General features: G+C 36.5%; 1 protein-coding gene and 1 non-coding gene across 7 annotated transcripts; one reads left to right on the top strand and one right to left on the bottom strand.

Moving 5' to 3' along the window:
• Positions 1 to 3,645: 3,645 nt before the first annotated feature.
• On the bottom strand, positions 3,646 to 15,374 carry LOC147480896 (Galactosyltransferase family protein). Of its 6 annotated transcripts, XM_086577990.1 has the most exons (11): positions 15,080 to 15,371; positions 13,435 to 14,361; positions 12,146 to 12,381; positions 11,783 to 12,061; positions 11,087 to 11,215; positions 7,924 to 8,100; positions 7,729 to 7,836; positions 6,981 to 7,427; positions 6,536 to 6,620; positions 5,217 to 5,441; positions 3,646 to 4,112 (listed from the first exon to the last, which is right to left on the bottom strand). In XM_086577990.1, exons 2-8 carry the CDS (start codon positions 14,195 to 14,197, stop codon positions 7,221 to 7,223), a joined length of 1,899 nt encoding a protein of 632 aa, XP_086434116.1. In that variant the 5' UTR covers positions 14,198 to 14,361; positions 15,080 to 15,371; the 3' UTR covers positions 3,646 to 4,112; positions 5,217 to 5,441; positions 6,536 to 6,620; positions 6,981 to 7,220. The 6 variants fall into 6 exon arrangements, with proteins under 6 accessions (XP_086434116.1, XP_086434118.1, XP_086434115.1 ...); XM_086577992.1 differs by lacking the exon at positions 5,217 to 5,441 and having other exon boundaries at positions 3,791 to 4,112; XM_086577989.1 differs by lacking the exon at positions 3,646 to 4,112 and having other exon boundaries at positions 4,771 to 5,441.
• Positions 14,848 to 14,920, top strand: TRNAR-ACG (transfer RNA arginine (anticodon ACG)). Its single transcript has one exon. It is a non-coding gene; the product is annotated as a tRNA-Arg (tRNA).
• Positions 15,375 to 16,722: the final 1,348 nt, after the last annotated feature.

The following is a 16,722-nucleotide window of genomic DNA, read 5'->3' as shown; positions in this document are numbered from 1 at the left end:
TCTCTATAACTGACAGCAGCTACCCAACCCTAAACAATGGATCTCAAGACCATTTTTTTCACCATTTTACTTGTTCTCATTATTCCAAACATGTTCTTCTCTGATGGCAATGATGATGATGAAGAAGAGCCAATCAGTAGATATAAAGGATACAAAGGGATGGATGAGGATGGGGATAAGGACGAGGACGAGGATGCAGAGGAAGAAGAAGAAAACAAGAAAGTAGAAGAGGAAGATGATGGGGTTTGATTCATTCTCTGGTTCGGATGATTCACCATGGGGGCCAAAGGTTTCAAGGAACATTCCTCCATGAGTGGATGAGGAAGAGTGTGATTCCGAATGCGATTTGGACTCCTTTTGGCCCAAATCCCCTAAGAATTGAGTATGTTTGTGTTTTTTTATTTTGCTTTAAACATCTAAAAATTATGTTGGGATCCCTATTATATGTTTATGTGAAATGTTATTTATTATACTTATTTTGTGGATGGATGAATGATGTTTAATATGATGGGGTTATGTTTATCTGATTTAGTAAGGCTTTAATATGATTTATGTTTATTGCTACTTATGATTATGTTTTATCTGATTTAGTAGAGTTGGTGACATTGCTTCAGTTCATTACCACTTAGAAGATGTGATAACCATGATAACAACTTCTGGTCATTTGTAACAAATTTCCAACAAATAATACTGCATCAGTGGCAGAGATAGTGTTGGAGAAGAGAGAGTGTGCTTTTGTTTTAATTTGTTGAGATCGATCTAATTGTCCAAAATCATCACACATATCTACATGTAAGCTTATAGCACAAACAAGAGACAAAGTCACATCAAGGGAGACAAGGAAAGAGATTTGTTTTTCTAATAGAGAGAAACACTTTCTCTCAACATGGATAAAGGCAACAGTGTCCAGTTTTCATTGAATCGGTCAAAATTTAATACAAGAAATTGGTCCCAAAGCCCAATTTTAATTCAAAACAACTTTAGAGGACAAAGTTTTTTTTATAATCACTCACAATGACAAATTTCGGGTGAAAATAACCCAGAAACCCAATTTTCGAGTGAAAATAACCCTCAAGGACAAATGACCCGGATTTGAAATAAATATTTTCCGATTTTACCCTTTATGTCATTTTGCTATGAGCATTGAGTGTTCATACCTTATGCTGATGTATGAACAATAATTGTTCATACCCAAATAGGTGAATGTACCTTATACAATATATTGATATATGAACAATGATTGTTCATAGCTCATGTTGAGGTATAAACAATGATTGTTCATATTCCAATAGGTGTTCTCACTGATCATACATTATGTTAAAGTATGAACATTGATTGCTCATATCCCAAATAAGTATCAACAATAAGAACAATTATTGTCCATACCCGGAATAGGTATGAACAATGATTGTTCATACTCCAATAAGTATTTTTATTGATCACATATTATATTGAGGTGTGAACATTGATTGTTCATACCCCAAATAAGTATGAAGAATATGAACAATTATTGTTCATAACCCAAATGGTATGAACAATGATTGTTCATACTCCAATAAGTGTTTTTATTGATCATACATTATGTTTAGGTATAAACATTGATTGTTCATACCCCAAATAGGTATGAACAATGATTGTTCATAGCTCATGTTGATGTATGAACAATGATTGTTCATACTCCAATAAGTGTTCTTATTGATCATACATTATGTTAAGGTATGAACATTAATTGTTCATACCCCAAATAGGTATGAACAATCACTCTAATAAATGATCATACTCTAATAAATGTTCTTATTGATCATACATTATGTTGAGATATGAACATTGATTGTTTATAACTTTATTATTCATAGCTCATGTTGATGTATAAACAATATTTGTGCATACTCCAATAGATGTTTTTACTAATCATACATTATGTTGAGGTATGAACATTGATTGCTCATACCCCAAATAGGTATGAACAATCAAATTGTTTATACATCATTGTTCATACTATATACACCGGGTCATTTCGGTTGGGTCGGACCGTTTATTATTTCGTACCAGGAGTATACTTGACATTTCATCTACCCGAGCCGTTTTTAATTTCGCGTCAAGAGTATACTTGATATTTTATTTATCCGGTCCTTGTGAGTGATTAAAAAGAAAAAATGTCCTCTAGAGTTACTTTTTCCCCCAATTTGTCCTCTAGAGTTACTCCATGGAAATTTAATAAACGAAACATTTCTGGCTTGTTTAGAAAATTTCCATTGTTTCATGTACAGAAAGTTAATAATAAAGTTTGAAGACGTCTAGGGTGCGCAGGGTGTACAGGTACGCTAAATTTCTAACCCTTGGACAGTACCCTTTGCTGATATGAGTGGCCCAGATTCTATACACCACTTTATCTCCTGCGCATACTAGTTTTACTCAAAGTTTTATCTTGATTTAAAATGTGGTTTGAGTTTAAGGTTTTTAATTCATTATTACCTGACATTTATTTGGGAAAAAGATAAGTTCTAGAAAATAGGGGAAGGGAGACGAAGAAAAGAGAGGAATAATATGGTGGCGGCGCTGGTGCTGGTATTTGGTGCATAGACAAAGACGAAGAAAACGATGGTGGTTTTGGACTTACCTGATCCCTTTTTCAAACTGCATGACTGAATCAGCTCTTAATCTCTCTCTCTACACGTGCCTTAACTTATTATATTAGAGCATCTTTAGCAGTGATATCAACCTAGCATCAAACACCAAACCAAACACCAAATCGACCAATATTTGGTGTTTTTTCAACTTCAGGAGAAACATGTTGATGAAAACACCAAAAAAACACCAAACCAAACACCAAATCGACCAATATTTGGTTCCAGGTTTGATGCTGTATCAAATCACTTACGCGGTTTTGGCAAAACCGCGTGGGCTTGGGCTGCTAAATGGGCTTCTATGGCGCGGTTTTGGCAAAACCGCGTAGGCTTAGGCTTCAATGGGCGGTTTTGCCAAAACCGCGTCGCTTTTTCGAAAATTAGAACCGTGGTGCATAGAACTTGAAAAATTATGAGTTGTGCATAGAAGTTAAGAAATTAACAATCAGGTAATTGAAGAAATTAAGAATTGTAATTCAAAATCGAAAAAATTAAAGAAATTAAAAACCTATGATTATGATTATGCAGTCCAAAATCTATGATTATGATATAATCATATAATATCCAAAATAATCCAAAACCTATCATATTACATCAAATTTATTTAGCTTTCTTCTTACGCCCCTTACCACTCGATCCCTCTCCTCTCTCTATTTGGACGTTCCTAAGCTGCTCATCTAAGTTCCTAATCTGATAATTATGATCTTCTCTATTTGCACGGAGGTTAACTACTTCAGCCTGAAGTTCCTCATATCCCTGATGTTGATGCGTATACACTTGCTGCATATTCTCATACGCTTTCCGAAGTCTCACATACTGATTTGGGATTGCTGATATGTCTGAGAATATGCCTCCTCTCTTTCTTGGCTATAATGATACAGGGAAGTCCTCATCCCATCAAACATAAGAACCTGGTTCTCATATCTTTCTAGAACCTCAGCCTAAAAATCCAAGAAAATACGGTGTGAGTACATATTATATATATAATGAAGAAGATAAATAAAACAATTAAACTCACCATGGTATCTCGATCAATATCGCGGCTCTAACTTCGAGAACGAAAGCATGAGGCACCCTCGTGAATGGAAATATAAGTAGGCTCCTCATCAGTCCATACACGACAAACATCCGAGGATTCTTGGCGGATTACGTGATTTTGGATGATATGCATTCAGAGGTTGTGGGTTGTAAACAGGCTGTGGCGAATAAGGAATACGTAGCTCACGTCTCATCCCTTCTAGGCCCACAAACTCGAAGTTGCTAGCCCGACTAACAGGAGGCAACAACGGACCCATGGAGACACGGTTCCACCATTTATAATACTGATTAGCAGTCTGCTCAACAACAAAAGAAGATGCATCTGGCCAAGGACCACAACTAGCATGAACTTTATGAATATGAGTTCTACCCCACGACTTCGCATCACTAACATCTGGCATGGGAGCACATGGAACTCCATAACGTCTAGTCATCTGCCTCCAACATCTGTCGCCACAGTACCAAATCAACGATCCACGTGCGGCAAAACAACTCAGAACGCGGACAACACACAAGCATCTTTGTCTAACTAGATCGTCAAAAACGGTAGACAAACGCCAAGGTCTCCACTCGATAGATGACAATGATCTAATATCAACGAGCACAAGCCATACACGGATATTATTCCTAATCGCGCCTCTATTACGAGTCAAGTGAGGCCCGACCAACTAGCAAATCTAGGGTGATATCGGCGAATCATGTCTATGTTAGGACAAAGACATCAAAAGTAGTCATAAAATCAAATCTCTAAAAGTCTCGTGAATCTTGCAATCGAGGGACTTCTACTTAGAATGTCCGTGAAGCTTTATCTAACGCCGATATCAATGTGGCATATACTAAGCTACCTGTGTCATAATCTCTCATAGTATGCAAATCGGATACATAAGCATAATATCCCGGTCATACAGTAGAATGACCATTGGAAAACAAAACATGCCCAATAAAAACATCAAAAAGCCCTAACATCTTGATCAAGACACCCTCACTACCGGTAGAGCGATCAAAGCTAACTCGGCCAGGTATCGATACAAGAGGGGTTCCATATATCAGATCTTAATATGAGATAACTTAATCCCGGAAGAATCATAAGCATCATCCGACCCAAACAAGGAAAACTCATAAGCATACTATCCATATTCTCATAATTTGTATGAAAAGGTATCGATTGGCCTATACCGATACTCAACCCAGAAATCATAGTGAAGTCTAGTGGTGTGAACCCTAACTCCGCACAAGGGAAATGAAATGTATGAGTTCTACTCCACCATCTTCCTACTAAAGCTATGACCACTGCCCAATCAGCCTTCTCATAATCCGCATCAATCAAAATACCCAAAAGTGTATACAAAATATTATCTCTAATATGTACAAATTCATCCAAACTCCTAATAACATTCTACCACTCTCTAACACCAAGTAAAGCCGATCTAACTCGGTAGTCAATAACATGCTGATATTATAAAAAAAAAATAATGCGTATAAGATAAATAATTAATTGGTCCAACTCAACTAATTAATATTCAAAATATTTAATCAAAACTAATTAATTACCTGAGTATTAGTCACTCCACTCGACACGTGTTTTGGGTCACGTGTAGAAGACACAACTTCCATATCAAGTGCTTCTCCAGGTGCAAATTGCCAATCGAAGTCGTTCATTTGATACTCCAGTACATAGAGATGTCTATCAGTCGACGCGACATCCTCGGGTTCTTCTCCCCCACCATATTGTACTTCCTTGGATTCTTCTCCCTCATCACCAATGTCATTTGTGTACTGCCAATCATTACCGTCGAAAAGTTCAAAAAAATCCATATAAAATTTCAAAAGTTTAGATAGATTTTTTTTTTTTTTTTTAAGGAGAGGGTTTATAATTGAGAAAAGAGTTGAAAGTGATTGAACCGCACGGCTTTGGTCCTGATTATATAATAGTAGCATGCAGCTTTGAAACACCGCGCGGTTTTGGCAAAACCGCGTAGTTGCTTGGTGTTTTTTTGGTTGCTCTCGTAAAGATGCTCTTAGTCGTGTCAGCTCGTATTGTAACTTTGTAAAAACTCGCGGGCAACTGACTAGCTGAATAGCGTGAGCAGCGCCGTTAACATTTTGACCCGGTTCTAAGAGAGCCCAATTTTGCTAGTTGGTAATTTCGTATTGACAAAAGGGTCCCTTGACAAAATGTGCGGAACTGGAGTCATTGAAAAATAAAAAATGTGCTCAACGGCTAGTCCATTGTGACCCTCCCACGAGCTCTCCAACTCCCAAGTCCAACAGTTAAAATATCTCTCCAACGGCTAAAATATGGGTATGCTAACTGCCAAGATCAGTCATCCTCACATATCTCTCATCTCAACTCTGAACTGAAGACATCATTTCAGGAAAAAGTCGCAGGACTTGCACTGTTTCGGCTCCATCTACTTGCAGTCATCGCTCATAAATGACGACCTTTGGAACTTACTAGCAAAATTTCACTCTCTTATCGGTTGTAACATATATGCATATTCCTTATAAACGAACGAATGTCAACTCTGGCAATAACATAATATATGTTGAACTCAAGGATCCATAAGCTTCCGTATATCGGTATATAATAATACAACATGAGAAAGAACGAATGTATTCCTACAAGATTTTCACTACTTCTTGGTTGCACCATGCAGTGAAGCAAATATAAGGAGACTAGAAAAATGAAGTACAGCACACACACTTCAAACTATCCTTAGCAAGCAATGCAATCTCACAGCTATCATTATGGCGTATAGGTGTACTCCTTCCTACATCCCACCACCAGAAAACTAAATCTGGGGGTTAAAACAAAGGCGAGGATTGGCGACATGTGCATAAACAACAGAGGTTAATGCAAAAGAATGTACCAGAAGCACAGAGTACTTGGAACCTGACACCACGAATCAGCTATGGTGAAGCAAAGGAAGCCTCAACTGCTCCCAGCCATGATATCTGCAAGAAGAAAAAACGATATTAACTCAAATCTCCAACTATGATGCCCAAGTCAAGGTCCAATAAAAAAAAGTTCAACATTATAACAATCGTGTGCTCAAGATTTTCGTAAGGACAGGTACAACAGATGCAAACACTGTTTTCTATTTCTCCTTGCAGTAAAAATGTACAAAAAGAAAGCTTTCGTTGGTATATTATTTATTGTCTTTCTGTAATCATAAAACTTAAATGACCAATGCCCTTGCAAAAGTTTTTCTTTTTTATTTTTATGATATTTTGGGGCAGAAAAGAAAAAGACCAAAAGTCAACCTGTTTGTGTGACAAATTGCATTCTCAATACTCTCCCCACCCCCTACTTACCAGGAAATAGGTGATGATGCGTAGCTCTTATCTGATACACTTCATATGCAAGGCACTGATCATTCATATGGAAGTCCTAAAACTCTTTCGAGTTTCGACCCTTGTCAGGGAGTTTAGTTCAACATCAAGGTTCAGGATCTTCTTATAAAATGAATATCTGGTTTTTGGTAGCTTTGCACCCAGTTCTCTGGTAGGCACTTCATCCCAAGTAAGTTAGCTGACACCTGCTAAAAAATATGTTTAGTCACAGCAGTGAGCCTGATGTTCTTTTTGCAGCTTCTCCCAGAGGCATAACATCATTCTTGGATTTTGGTAATGTGCGAGTATATAATCTGATTCACACCCAGTATTATAAAACCGATCATCACTGATGTAATGTACGTCTTGACCACTCTTCTTAAACTGTTCAATCCAAATGCCCATTGCTACATCTTCAAGTTTGAAGAGCTAAAAAATGAAAATTTTCACATCAGTTGAGAAAAAGGTTAGAGGAAGGAACCAATAGTCTCATATTGGGCTAGATTAAAAAGAAATACAGCTCATCAAAATATGTGCAGTATAAGATGGAATTATAAGTGGGTACTTCTTAGAAGCTTACATCTTAGATCCGTTACGTGCATTTCTGTTGAAAATCTTAATTTTGCCTTTCCATTTGGTAATTTAAACTGATACAGGTTTTAAAGTTGAACAAAGGTACTGATCCCAGAATCTTTGTATTGAGAAGAAACTTGATTATGTGAATAGATACCTTTAGAGTTCTTTGTTGATGGCCTTGAACGATGGATTTTGCAATGTCACGTGAGAGAATATATCCCGGACCATGAGCCCATGGTGGAAATGATGCATGAGGCCACTCCTGTAGAAAGAACCAACATTTGAAAAACATTTCTAGTGCATATATTTCCTACAATTTTCTTTGAAGACATTTAACATAGAAAGATACCTCACTGCTGATATACCATTTGCTGTCTCTATCTCTATGCGGTGATGACACAAAAGATATGAGACCATACAAGAGAGAATTAGAAGCCTTTTTCCCGAGCCTAGATAGAATTTCTTCAATTCTGACAAAAGCATCGTCATCTGTTTTCATTATATACTTAGCTGGGAGAATTTTGGTCTGCAAATTTCAAAGTACTGAAGTATCAAAGCAAGCAAGAACGTAAAGATATATTGTGAAGAAATTATCTGAAGCAAGAACTTTGTTCAATACAACACAAATTAGTCAAAAGTATTAGTAGGATTAGTGAAATAAGCAGCTCTAGCATGTTTAAACTTTAAAGCATACAAAAGTTTACCACAAGTCGAAACAATAGCTTGCTTTAACACTATCTTAAATTTGAGCATCCAACTCGATATCTTCCATACTATGAGGCAAGGCTTGTGGAACCACAGACAATATATCTCAACATGCCCCTTCAGGTGGACCACTTTTAGTTGGTGACATGGAAAACATAGGTCCTTGGGCCAGATACTAAAATAGCCCGATCTGATCAATACCATCTTAAATTTGGAGCATCATACTAAAAGCAATTGGCCATGAGTGGTACAGCCCCAAGATCTAGTCCAACAAGGCTTTAAATGCAGACTTTGGGACTATATATCACAAAGAAGCACCCGAAATGAACTCAACATCGTGTTGAATGCATATGACGCAATGTATGAAGCAATACATGCAGAAACAAATCAATAAACACTTACAGTTAAGGCTTTTAACAAAGTTTGTGACAAATCCTACTTTCGACAAGGCTGTGACATTGTATTGTCATGGTCTACACCAAACTTGTCAAAAGAATATGACGTGAACTATGATTGGCGAAGCTTCAATCAATGAACAATTCACTCAATAATATAATTTCTTTAAAAATCACTCATGAAAACAATCTTTCATAAATCAAATAACTTAAAACCAAAAACCGAAGAACGAATGGAGGCACTTATCCTATTTATACTAAACCCTAAACCTCCTCAAACCTAACCTAGGCCGAATGGGCTTGGACCAACATGGCCTGAAACATAATAATAATAAAAAAAATACTCTCGCCCACTCTATGTGCCTATTACATCAGAATAGGTGTTAGAAACCATTATGTACCGCCATGACATCGTATTACCATGGTCTACCACCAAATGAACTTTCACAACCTGCAGTCTCAAGTAGTTCAACAAATACCTCTCAGCCTGCTCACCAACATACTTATAATACTCGCTTTCAGGATGCTACTCAATGTCCTCTACACCACATAAATGACAAAGTGTGCTATCTTATCCCTAAGCTCAGCTCTCTAGCTTCCTGATGACCATTTTCTAATCCCAGGAAGTTAAAATTACTCAGAGACCAGCTATGACAAATGAGTTCATATCCTTGTTTAAGAATCATACACGGACTCTTGTAATTCCTCTTTCCTCTTGGAACACTGTTGGTTGCAAATAAGTGTTCTAGTTGAAACTTAACTTTCATAGTTATGCTGATCTCCACAAGGTGTCTGGTAGCAAAGGGTTTTCATTAGCTGCAGAATATTCATTATCATGGGACTTTTGACCCTGTTGTTAAACCCACTACTTTGCACACTTCTCTTCATAATCATGCCTGACTTCAACGACAACAACATAGAGATTGCCTCTCGTCATTGGCATCCTTCTAAATGTATTCGTGTCCCAACCGACTGGCTTTATTGATCCTTAGTTTCCTGACCATGTACGTTGGCTTCACAAAGCCATTTATGTCTCAATCAAGCTCCCTGGGACCTCCTCAGTTCTGTTCATCTTAGGTTTAGATTCACACAATCATGCTTACATATTATGTTTGTAAGCAAAGACATGCTACCAACTTCTGATCCCCTTGCTCTATGTCAATGACATTATTTGCACTGAGACTATATGGGTTCCTCAACTACTCTTTAGTCTGCAATTCTCTCTCTCAAAGCCTACTAACCTTCAATTGTGATGATCGCAGCACCACCAGCATCATTTCAAATCCAGTTTTCGACATTCGTACTAAACATATTAAACTAGACCAGCAATATGTTCCTCTTTTTTCAACAACATTATTATTCATCTTTGAGAATTGTTGAATTCTATGTTAGTGGTGATGCTAGGAGAGTTGTAACATTGATATATTAGATAAACCAAGAAGAAGAACAATGGAGACTAGAGATTGATTAGGGTTAGAGAGTTCTTGTATTTTTCATTATGTTCTCTATCCAGAGTTACATACTTATACTAAAACTAAAACATGATAATAGAAACTACTAGATATGGATGTCCACACTTATAGAAACATGTGACTTTCCATATTAGACATATTCTAATACTGACATATTCTAACAAGAATCCTATATGATAGCTTTTTCATGGACAACAAGGAGCATTACCAGACAAACAGTGAGGATATCAAGAACTCCTGTGCCACTCAGCACTTAAAAATCTGGGATTGGATATCTGTGGCTTTGTTTGAGTACTCAGTCAAAAGATTCGCTTTTAAAAACAGTTGTGAACAGAAAACAATAACTATTCAGATTGTTAAAGAGACAACCAGTTAATTAGTTTCCTGTACTACTATTTGACACGCACTCAACCCTTTTGGGTATACCAGAATTTAGGTCCTATTGAGATGAGAAACAAAATAGATAAGGGTGGAATTCGAGCTAAACAAGCCGAGCTTTACCATGCTCAAGCTCGGCTCGCTAATTACACGAGCTTTAAATTGAGCTCGAGCTTGGCTCATATAGTAAACGAGCGAGCTCGAGCCGAGCTTAAATGAGCCAAGCCCAAGCCGAGCTCCGAGCCCTCGGTTATTTTACACTATAAATATGCTATTTGAACTAATCGAGCCGAACTTCATCAAGTTCATTTGTTACACGAGCTTTTATTTGAGCTCAAGCTCGGCTCATATAGTAAACGAGCGAGCTCGAGCCGAGCTTAAACGAGCCGAGCCCAAGCCGAGCTCCGAGCCCTTGGCTCAAATTCCACCCTTAAAAAAATAGAAAAAAAGAAAAGAAACAGTAACAGGTAAAATTGATCAAAATGAAACATTATAATGCTAAATGCAACAAACATTGAACAAAACAGTCTCGAGACTTTTTTGCTTTAATTCGTATACATACCCCCATGATGCAGATGGCAATCGTCTTCAAAGTGATTAGGCTGTAATAATCCACGAAAGGCATCAACTGAATATCACCATAAGCTTGAGCTTCTTTCCACAGCTGGAGATTGACTTGCGTGTTCTTGTGCTGAAAAATTAAGAACATAATACTGTTAATCTACAATAATTTGTTTTACGAAGAAATTAGATACTGGTGATTGAAGTTCTGAAGAGACAATCCATTCAGCCGGGGCTAACCCAGGCAGACTGGCCTAATCAATACACAGGAAAAATGCTACAACCAACAATATAAAATTTTGTTTCTTGTGATAAATGGAAGTAAAACCTTCATAATGAATCAAGTATACAAAGAAGTAAAAAAATTGGGCATACTCAAGGTATGCAACTACATACTCTGCTTTAATGCTAAGACAAAGTTATATTAGCACGAGGAAAGAAAAACTCAAATGTTCTTGATGTTCGTAGTCCATATTACTAATGGAAAGGTAAATTTGGGAAATTGTTGTATTTCTAAGTAGGTATATGAAGATGCATTTGTTGGAACAGTTTCACTGACGTACTCTCTTCTAAGTGAAGTTAAATTGCCTAGCATGAGTATGCATGTACAACTCAGTAACCTAGACTCCCTTAGCAGCATTCTATGGGAACTGCATTCCAGAAGTTACCGAAATGGTAAAGTACAAATACAACTTACAAGACCAATGAAAAAGCGAACAACCACATCCCCAGAACGTACAACTTCATACTGCATCCAGGACCTCCTTAATGCCATTCGACGCTCAAAATTATTTCCAGTTGAAAAGACACCAATCAGCATTATTAACCTTTTCCTATAGATTGGAGGAGCTTTAAGGTGTTCAATATCAACTTCTAAATTTAGATCTTCAGAGACAGGCAAACCATTAGCTAGAGCAGACAAGATATTCAACCTGCCAACCACTTTAACTCCACTAACCAACCATGGTTCAAGTTTCTGCAATGGTGGAAATAAAATGGAAGGTAAAGCTCCAGTCTTATTGAAATTAAATAAATTAGTAACCAAACCCTAGTTTATTACCTTCCTATAGGAAAAAGAAGTTTCATGCCTTCCATTGACAGTCATATGAAATCCTTCAATACCAACCCATAAAGTGGAAGTAAATGGATTTTCCTCCACATATGGAAAGTTAGAGCTTATATGGTTACTTCCATTAGAGGAATCAGTTAAGTTCTCACTACCAGGATGACTCTTGTTGAGTTTGTCTTCAATGACAGTTCTGTGAAGTTTCTCATTGCAACGAACAAGCCCATCAACTGTATTATGGTCCAACGTATGTCAGAAATGAGAAATCCACTCTAAAGAAAGGGCAGAACAGTATAGTGATTATGTATGTAAGAAATGTAAAATATAATTTGTTTTGCAAAAAATAAAAAGAAAAACATCAAAGGGGAAACAAAAATTATTCATGCAAAGTTTCAACTCTGATACACAATTTTATCTAGTAGAAATAATACCCATACAACTTTGCAAACTCTACTCAGGACTTACATAACATGTTTGACTTAAAATAGACATGGGTAGCAATAATACCCAACATGGAATACAGTTTGTGAAGTAAAAAACGAAAAAGAAAACGATCTTCTAATGAAATAGAATAGAGGTCCAAAAGCATGTGGAGTGGAGTGGAAAGTTAAAAGGCAAATATGAAAAGCACACTGCGTGACTCTGGGAGTGTGTTTGAGCGTCATATTTTCAAAGGATGCAAATAGTGCCGAAGTAGAGTATAATGGAGATAGTGTTTAAAGATGTTATGGGTGCCAAAGGCACTTGGCGAGGAGTGTGAAAGCCACATGGAGTCATGAGATTTACTTGGAAGAAGATCTTTAACAGGGGATACTATTGGCGAAGATAGGGTTTGTCAATGGCACATAGCTTGAGATGTTAATGCATGGAGATTTTTGAAAGCGCATGCAAAAATCTTGGAAAATGTTACAAGAATACTATTTTTGTGAAAATGCAAAAAATGAGGAATAGAATGCAAATGGTGCACGGAAGTTCATAAAGTGATGTGTAGAAGGTAGGAAAAGTAATTACAGGAGTACTTCTTGACAGGATCACTTTTGTGGGATCAATGATCTGTAGGAGCAACTAGTACTAAATAACAACTAAAAACACCACAATAAAGATACTCCTTTACAGTCTCTAATATAACTTTCACCATAATAACAACTAGTAAATTATGCATTTCAAAGAATGATCTCTTGAGAATACGGGAAAAAAGGAATGCAATTCACCACTATCATACATTAAATCAACAATAAACAGGTCAACAACAAAAGAACACTTGTCGGAGTAACATGAAATACCTTTAAGATTATTTGCAGAATGGTGATCACCAGGACATCTTTCCTCCTCCCCCCATCCATCTTCGGCAGTCCATGTATTTTGAACTATGACAGGATAGTTTCCTGGAAAACTAACATTATAGTACAGCACCTTTGAAGGCTTCGGTTCCCCTGGTAGTTGTGAAGCTGTAAGTTCAATCTGAAAATTCTCATATTGACCACCAGGAACTCCGATAATGGTAATCGAAGAATCCACTACAAGCCCACATGGAAACTCAAGAACGAGATTGTTTTTTGACAATGATCGATTCAACATATTCACAAAGAAAGGACAATTCCTATCTTCTACGCCAATTTTGTGCCTGCTACTACTGCCAAGCCTTGAAACTTGTTCCTTTTCAATGGCAAGCAACAAATCTTTCCATGCAGTCGAAGCTTCTCTGATCCCTTGAGCTGTCTCAGGAAAAGCGTCTGACCGAGATAATAAGGACTGCATCTTAGCCCAAACTAGCATGACTTTGGAACCTTCTTCTAAAATCTTTTCCATAGCATACAGATCATTGAGCCCTTCAACACTAATAAGATGGGGCTTTCTTAAAAACTCTTGCTTACTCTGTGATTGAGGAGACTTGATATCCCCTACATTAGATTTATTGGTCGGATAGTTTCTAAAGAACTCATATGCTGTCTGCTTATGTTTAGGCCGATTTTCTACCAAAATGAACCTTATCACCAAAAATACAGCAAGTGCAACTATTACAGTGCCTCCGAAACGCTTCTTCATTCCCAGAATCCTTGAGAGCTCACTTGGATTATGGTTGCTAGTATACCAGCTTATTATTCTATCCAATTGTGTAAAAGCATTAGTGGGAAAAAACTGCGAAACATCCAAATTCCTCCCTCAACCATGTCGATCAACTATTTCAGCTTGTGAGGAGTGACATATTCCTATCAATGATATATGAATAACTTAAAATCACAAACTATACTATGAATAACCAAATAGAAATGCTCACATCATTTCTAATGAATACTATAACAAAACTATTAGAAACATGAAAGTATAAGACATATTTCAGTGTCTCATCACAGGGACTTATTTATTCACGTCACATTGATACGGTTAAAACAACTAAGAAAATGTAAACGACTATACTAATAGCCATCCGAGTTGCATGAAAGGCTTTTATTACATGAATTAAGTACACTTCAAGTACAAGTACAGGGCACAAAGACCATATAAAAAACTAATAATAAGGTGGCCGTTGGTGCATTTGAAATGTGAACAATTAAACGTAGTAGGAGATGGTCGCTGTCACCTTAGAAGTGCTCCAACATTTACTCTCTATGTTAGTTGTGTTTAGTACAATTCTCGTATTGCACTATTCGTAGTCCAAGATTACATAGTTATGAAGTCAACATTGTTTCACCTATGATTCTGTGGCCCAATGGATAAGGCGCTGGTCTACGAAACCAGAGATTCTGGGTTCGATCCCCAGCGGAGTCGAAACAAACACTCTACATTTCTTTTTCTTTTAAATATATATATATATATATATATGTTAATAGAGACAACAGATAACGGATCTAGCTCTGGTGAAGCTTAAGATGGATAAATCATCTAATATAAAAGGAATTGTATCCTAGTACTACTTTATCTACTCACCTTGAATTATACCACCTTCACCCAATCGACCATAGAGCTTCAGAACCACTCCTTCTTCTTCTGTGTTTCGATCTCTTTGCAAGCAACAAGAGCTTATTTGCTTTGGTTTGGTTTCTTCAAACACACAGCTAAAAAATGACTAGTGCAATTGTCAATTGTGCAAAAGTGCAAAGTACAAGACAAGATGTTTAAAAGGCTAGCTTGTGCTATCAAATGGACATGTGGTCGTCACTTTTGGTAAATAAAACAGTCAGCGTCCAGTAAAAGTTCAATTAAAGTTGACACTATCTTTTTCCGTGCTTCATTTTACGTTTGTTTTTTTGGGTTAACTAGTGTTTAATGAGTTGACCGAATTTTTTTTTTGTGTATCCTAATTGGCTAATTAGGGGGGGGGGGTTAATATTGGTTAACCGTTTTTTTCCTTCTAGTTTAGTCATGTATTCGTAGACTCAGTCATGGTGAGTATGTTAAGGAGGACAATTTAAATTAGTAGAGTCAACACATACTGAAAATAGGGAGCGACTCTATAAGACAAATCGGCTGAAAGAGAAACTCTAGAGGACACGTTATTTTTGTAATCACTCACAAGAACCGGGTAGATGAAAGTTTAAGTTTACTCTTGATGCGAAATAAAAACGGCTCTGGTAGATGAAAGGTCAAGTATACCACTGAAAAAAAAAAAAAAAAAAAAAAAACCTAACTGAAATAATCCGGTTATGAACATTGACTGTTCATACCCACAATAGGTATGAGCAATCATACATATCCATGTATGAACAATAGTTTTGAACATTGATTGTTCATACCCCAAATTATGAACATTAGCTATGAACAATGAGTGTTCATACCTATTTGAGTTATGAACAAACATTGTTCATATTTATCTATGTATGAATATTGATTATTCATACCTACCCATGCTGAACATTAGCTATGAATATTAATTGTGGCTATGAAAACATGAACCAAAAACAGATATGAACAATAACTGTTCATACCCCAAATTATGAACATTAGCTATGAACAATAGGTATGAACAAAACATATATGGACAATAAATGTTCACACCCAAAACAGATATGAACATTGATTGTTCATACCTAAAGAATTCGTGTTCATACAAAAAAAAAAAACATGAACCCAAAACATATATGAACATTGATTGTTCATACCCAAAACATATATAAATAATAAATGTTCCTACCCAAAATAGACATGAATATTGATTGTTCATACCCAAAACGTATATAAACAATAAATGTTCATACCCAAAACATATATGAACATTGATTGTTCATACCTACTTAAAAAAAACATGAACCCAAACCAGATATGAACATTGATTGTTCATACCCAAAACAGATATGAAAAATACGTGTTCATACCAACAAAAAAACATGAACCCAAAGCAGATATGAACAATACGTGTTCATATTTAAAGTAGGTATGAACAATCATTGTTTGATTAACATTAAAATTTTAGAGGATTTTAGTGGAATCGAACTACCATCACCTTTGGATATCTCAAAAGTGCTATGAAAACATGAACCAAAAACAGATATGAACAATAACTGTTCATACCCCAAATTATGAACATTAGTTATGAACAATAGGTATGAACAAAACATATATGAACAATAAAT

This window comes from Coptis chinensis, chromosome 8 (genome assembly GCF_015680905.1).
Source record: "Coptis chinensis isolate HL-2020 chromosome 8, ASM1568090v1, whole genome shotgun sequence".
Taxonomy (NCBI): Eukaryota; Viridiplantae; Streptophyta; class Magnoliopsida; order Ranunculales; family Ranunculaceae; genus Coptis; species Coptis chinensis.
Note: the sequence above shows the minus strand (reverse complement) of the source record. Positions and strands in the feature narration are given on the sequence as shown.

Bases quoted from the DNA above. Each gene is read 5' to 3' on its own strand.
- LOC147480896 (XM_086577990.1), bottom strand. From the start codon at position 14,197: ATGAAGAAGCGTTTCGGAGGCACTGTAATAGTTGCACTTGCTGTATTT. The intron at 12,062-12,145 runs GTAATAAACTAG...CCACCATTGCAG, and splicing joins CTTCTTTTTCCTATAGGAAG to AAACTTGAACCATGGTTGGT. The intron at 11,216-11,782 runs GTAAGTTGTATT...TTAATTTTTCAG, and splicing joins TTCGCTTTTTCATTGGTCTT to CACAAGAACACGCAAGTCAA.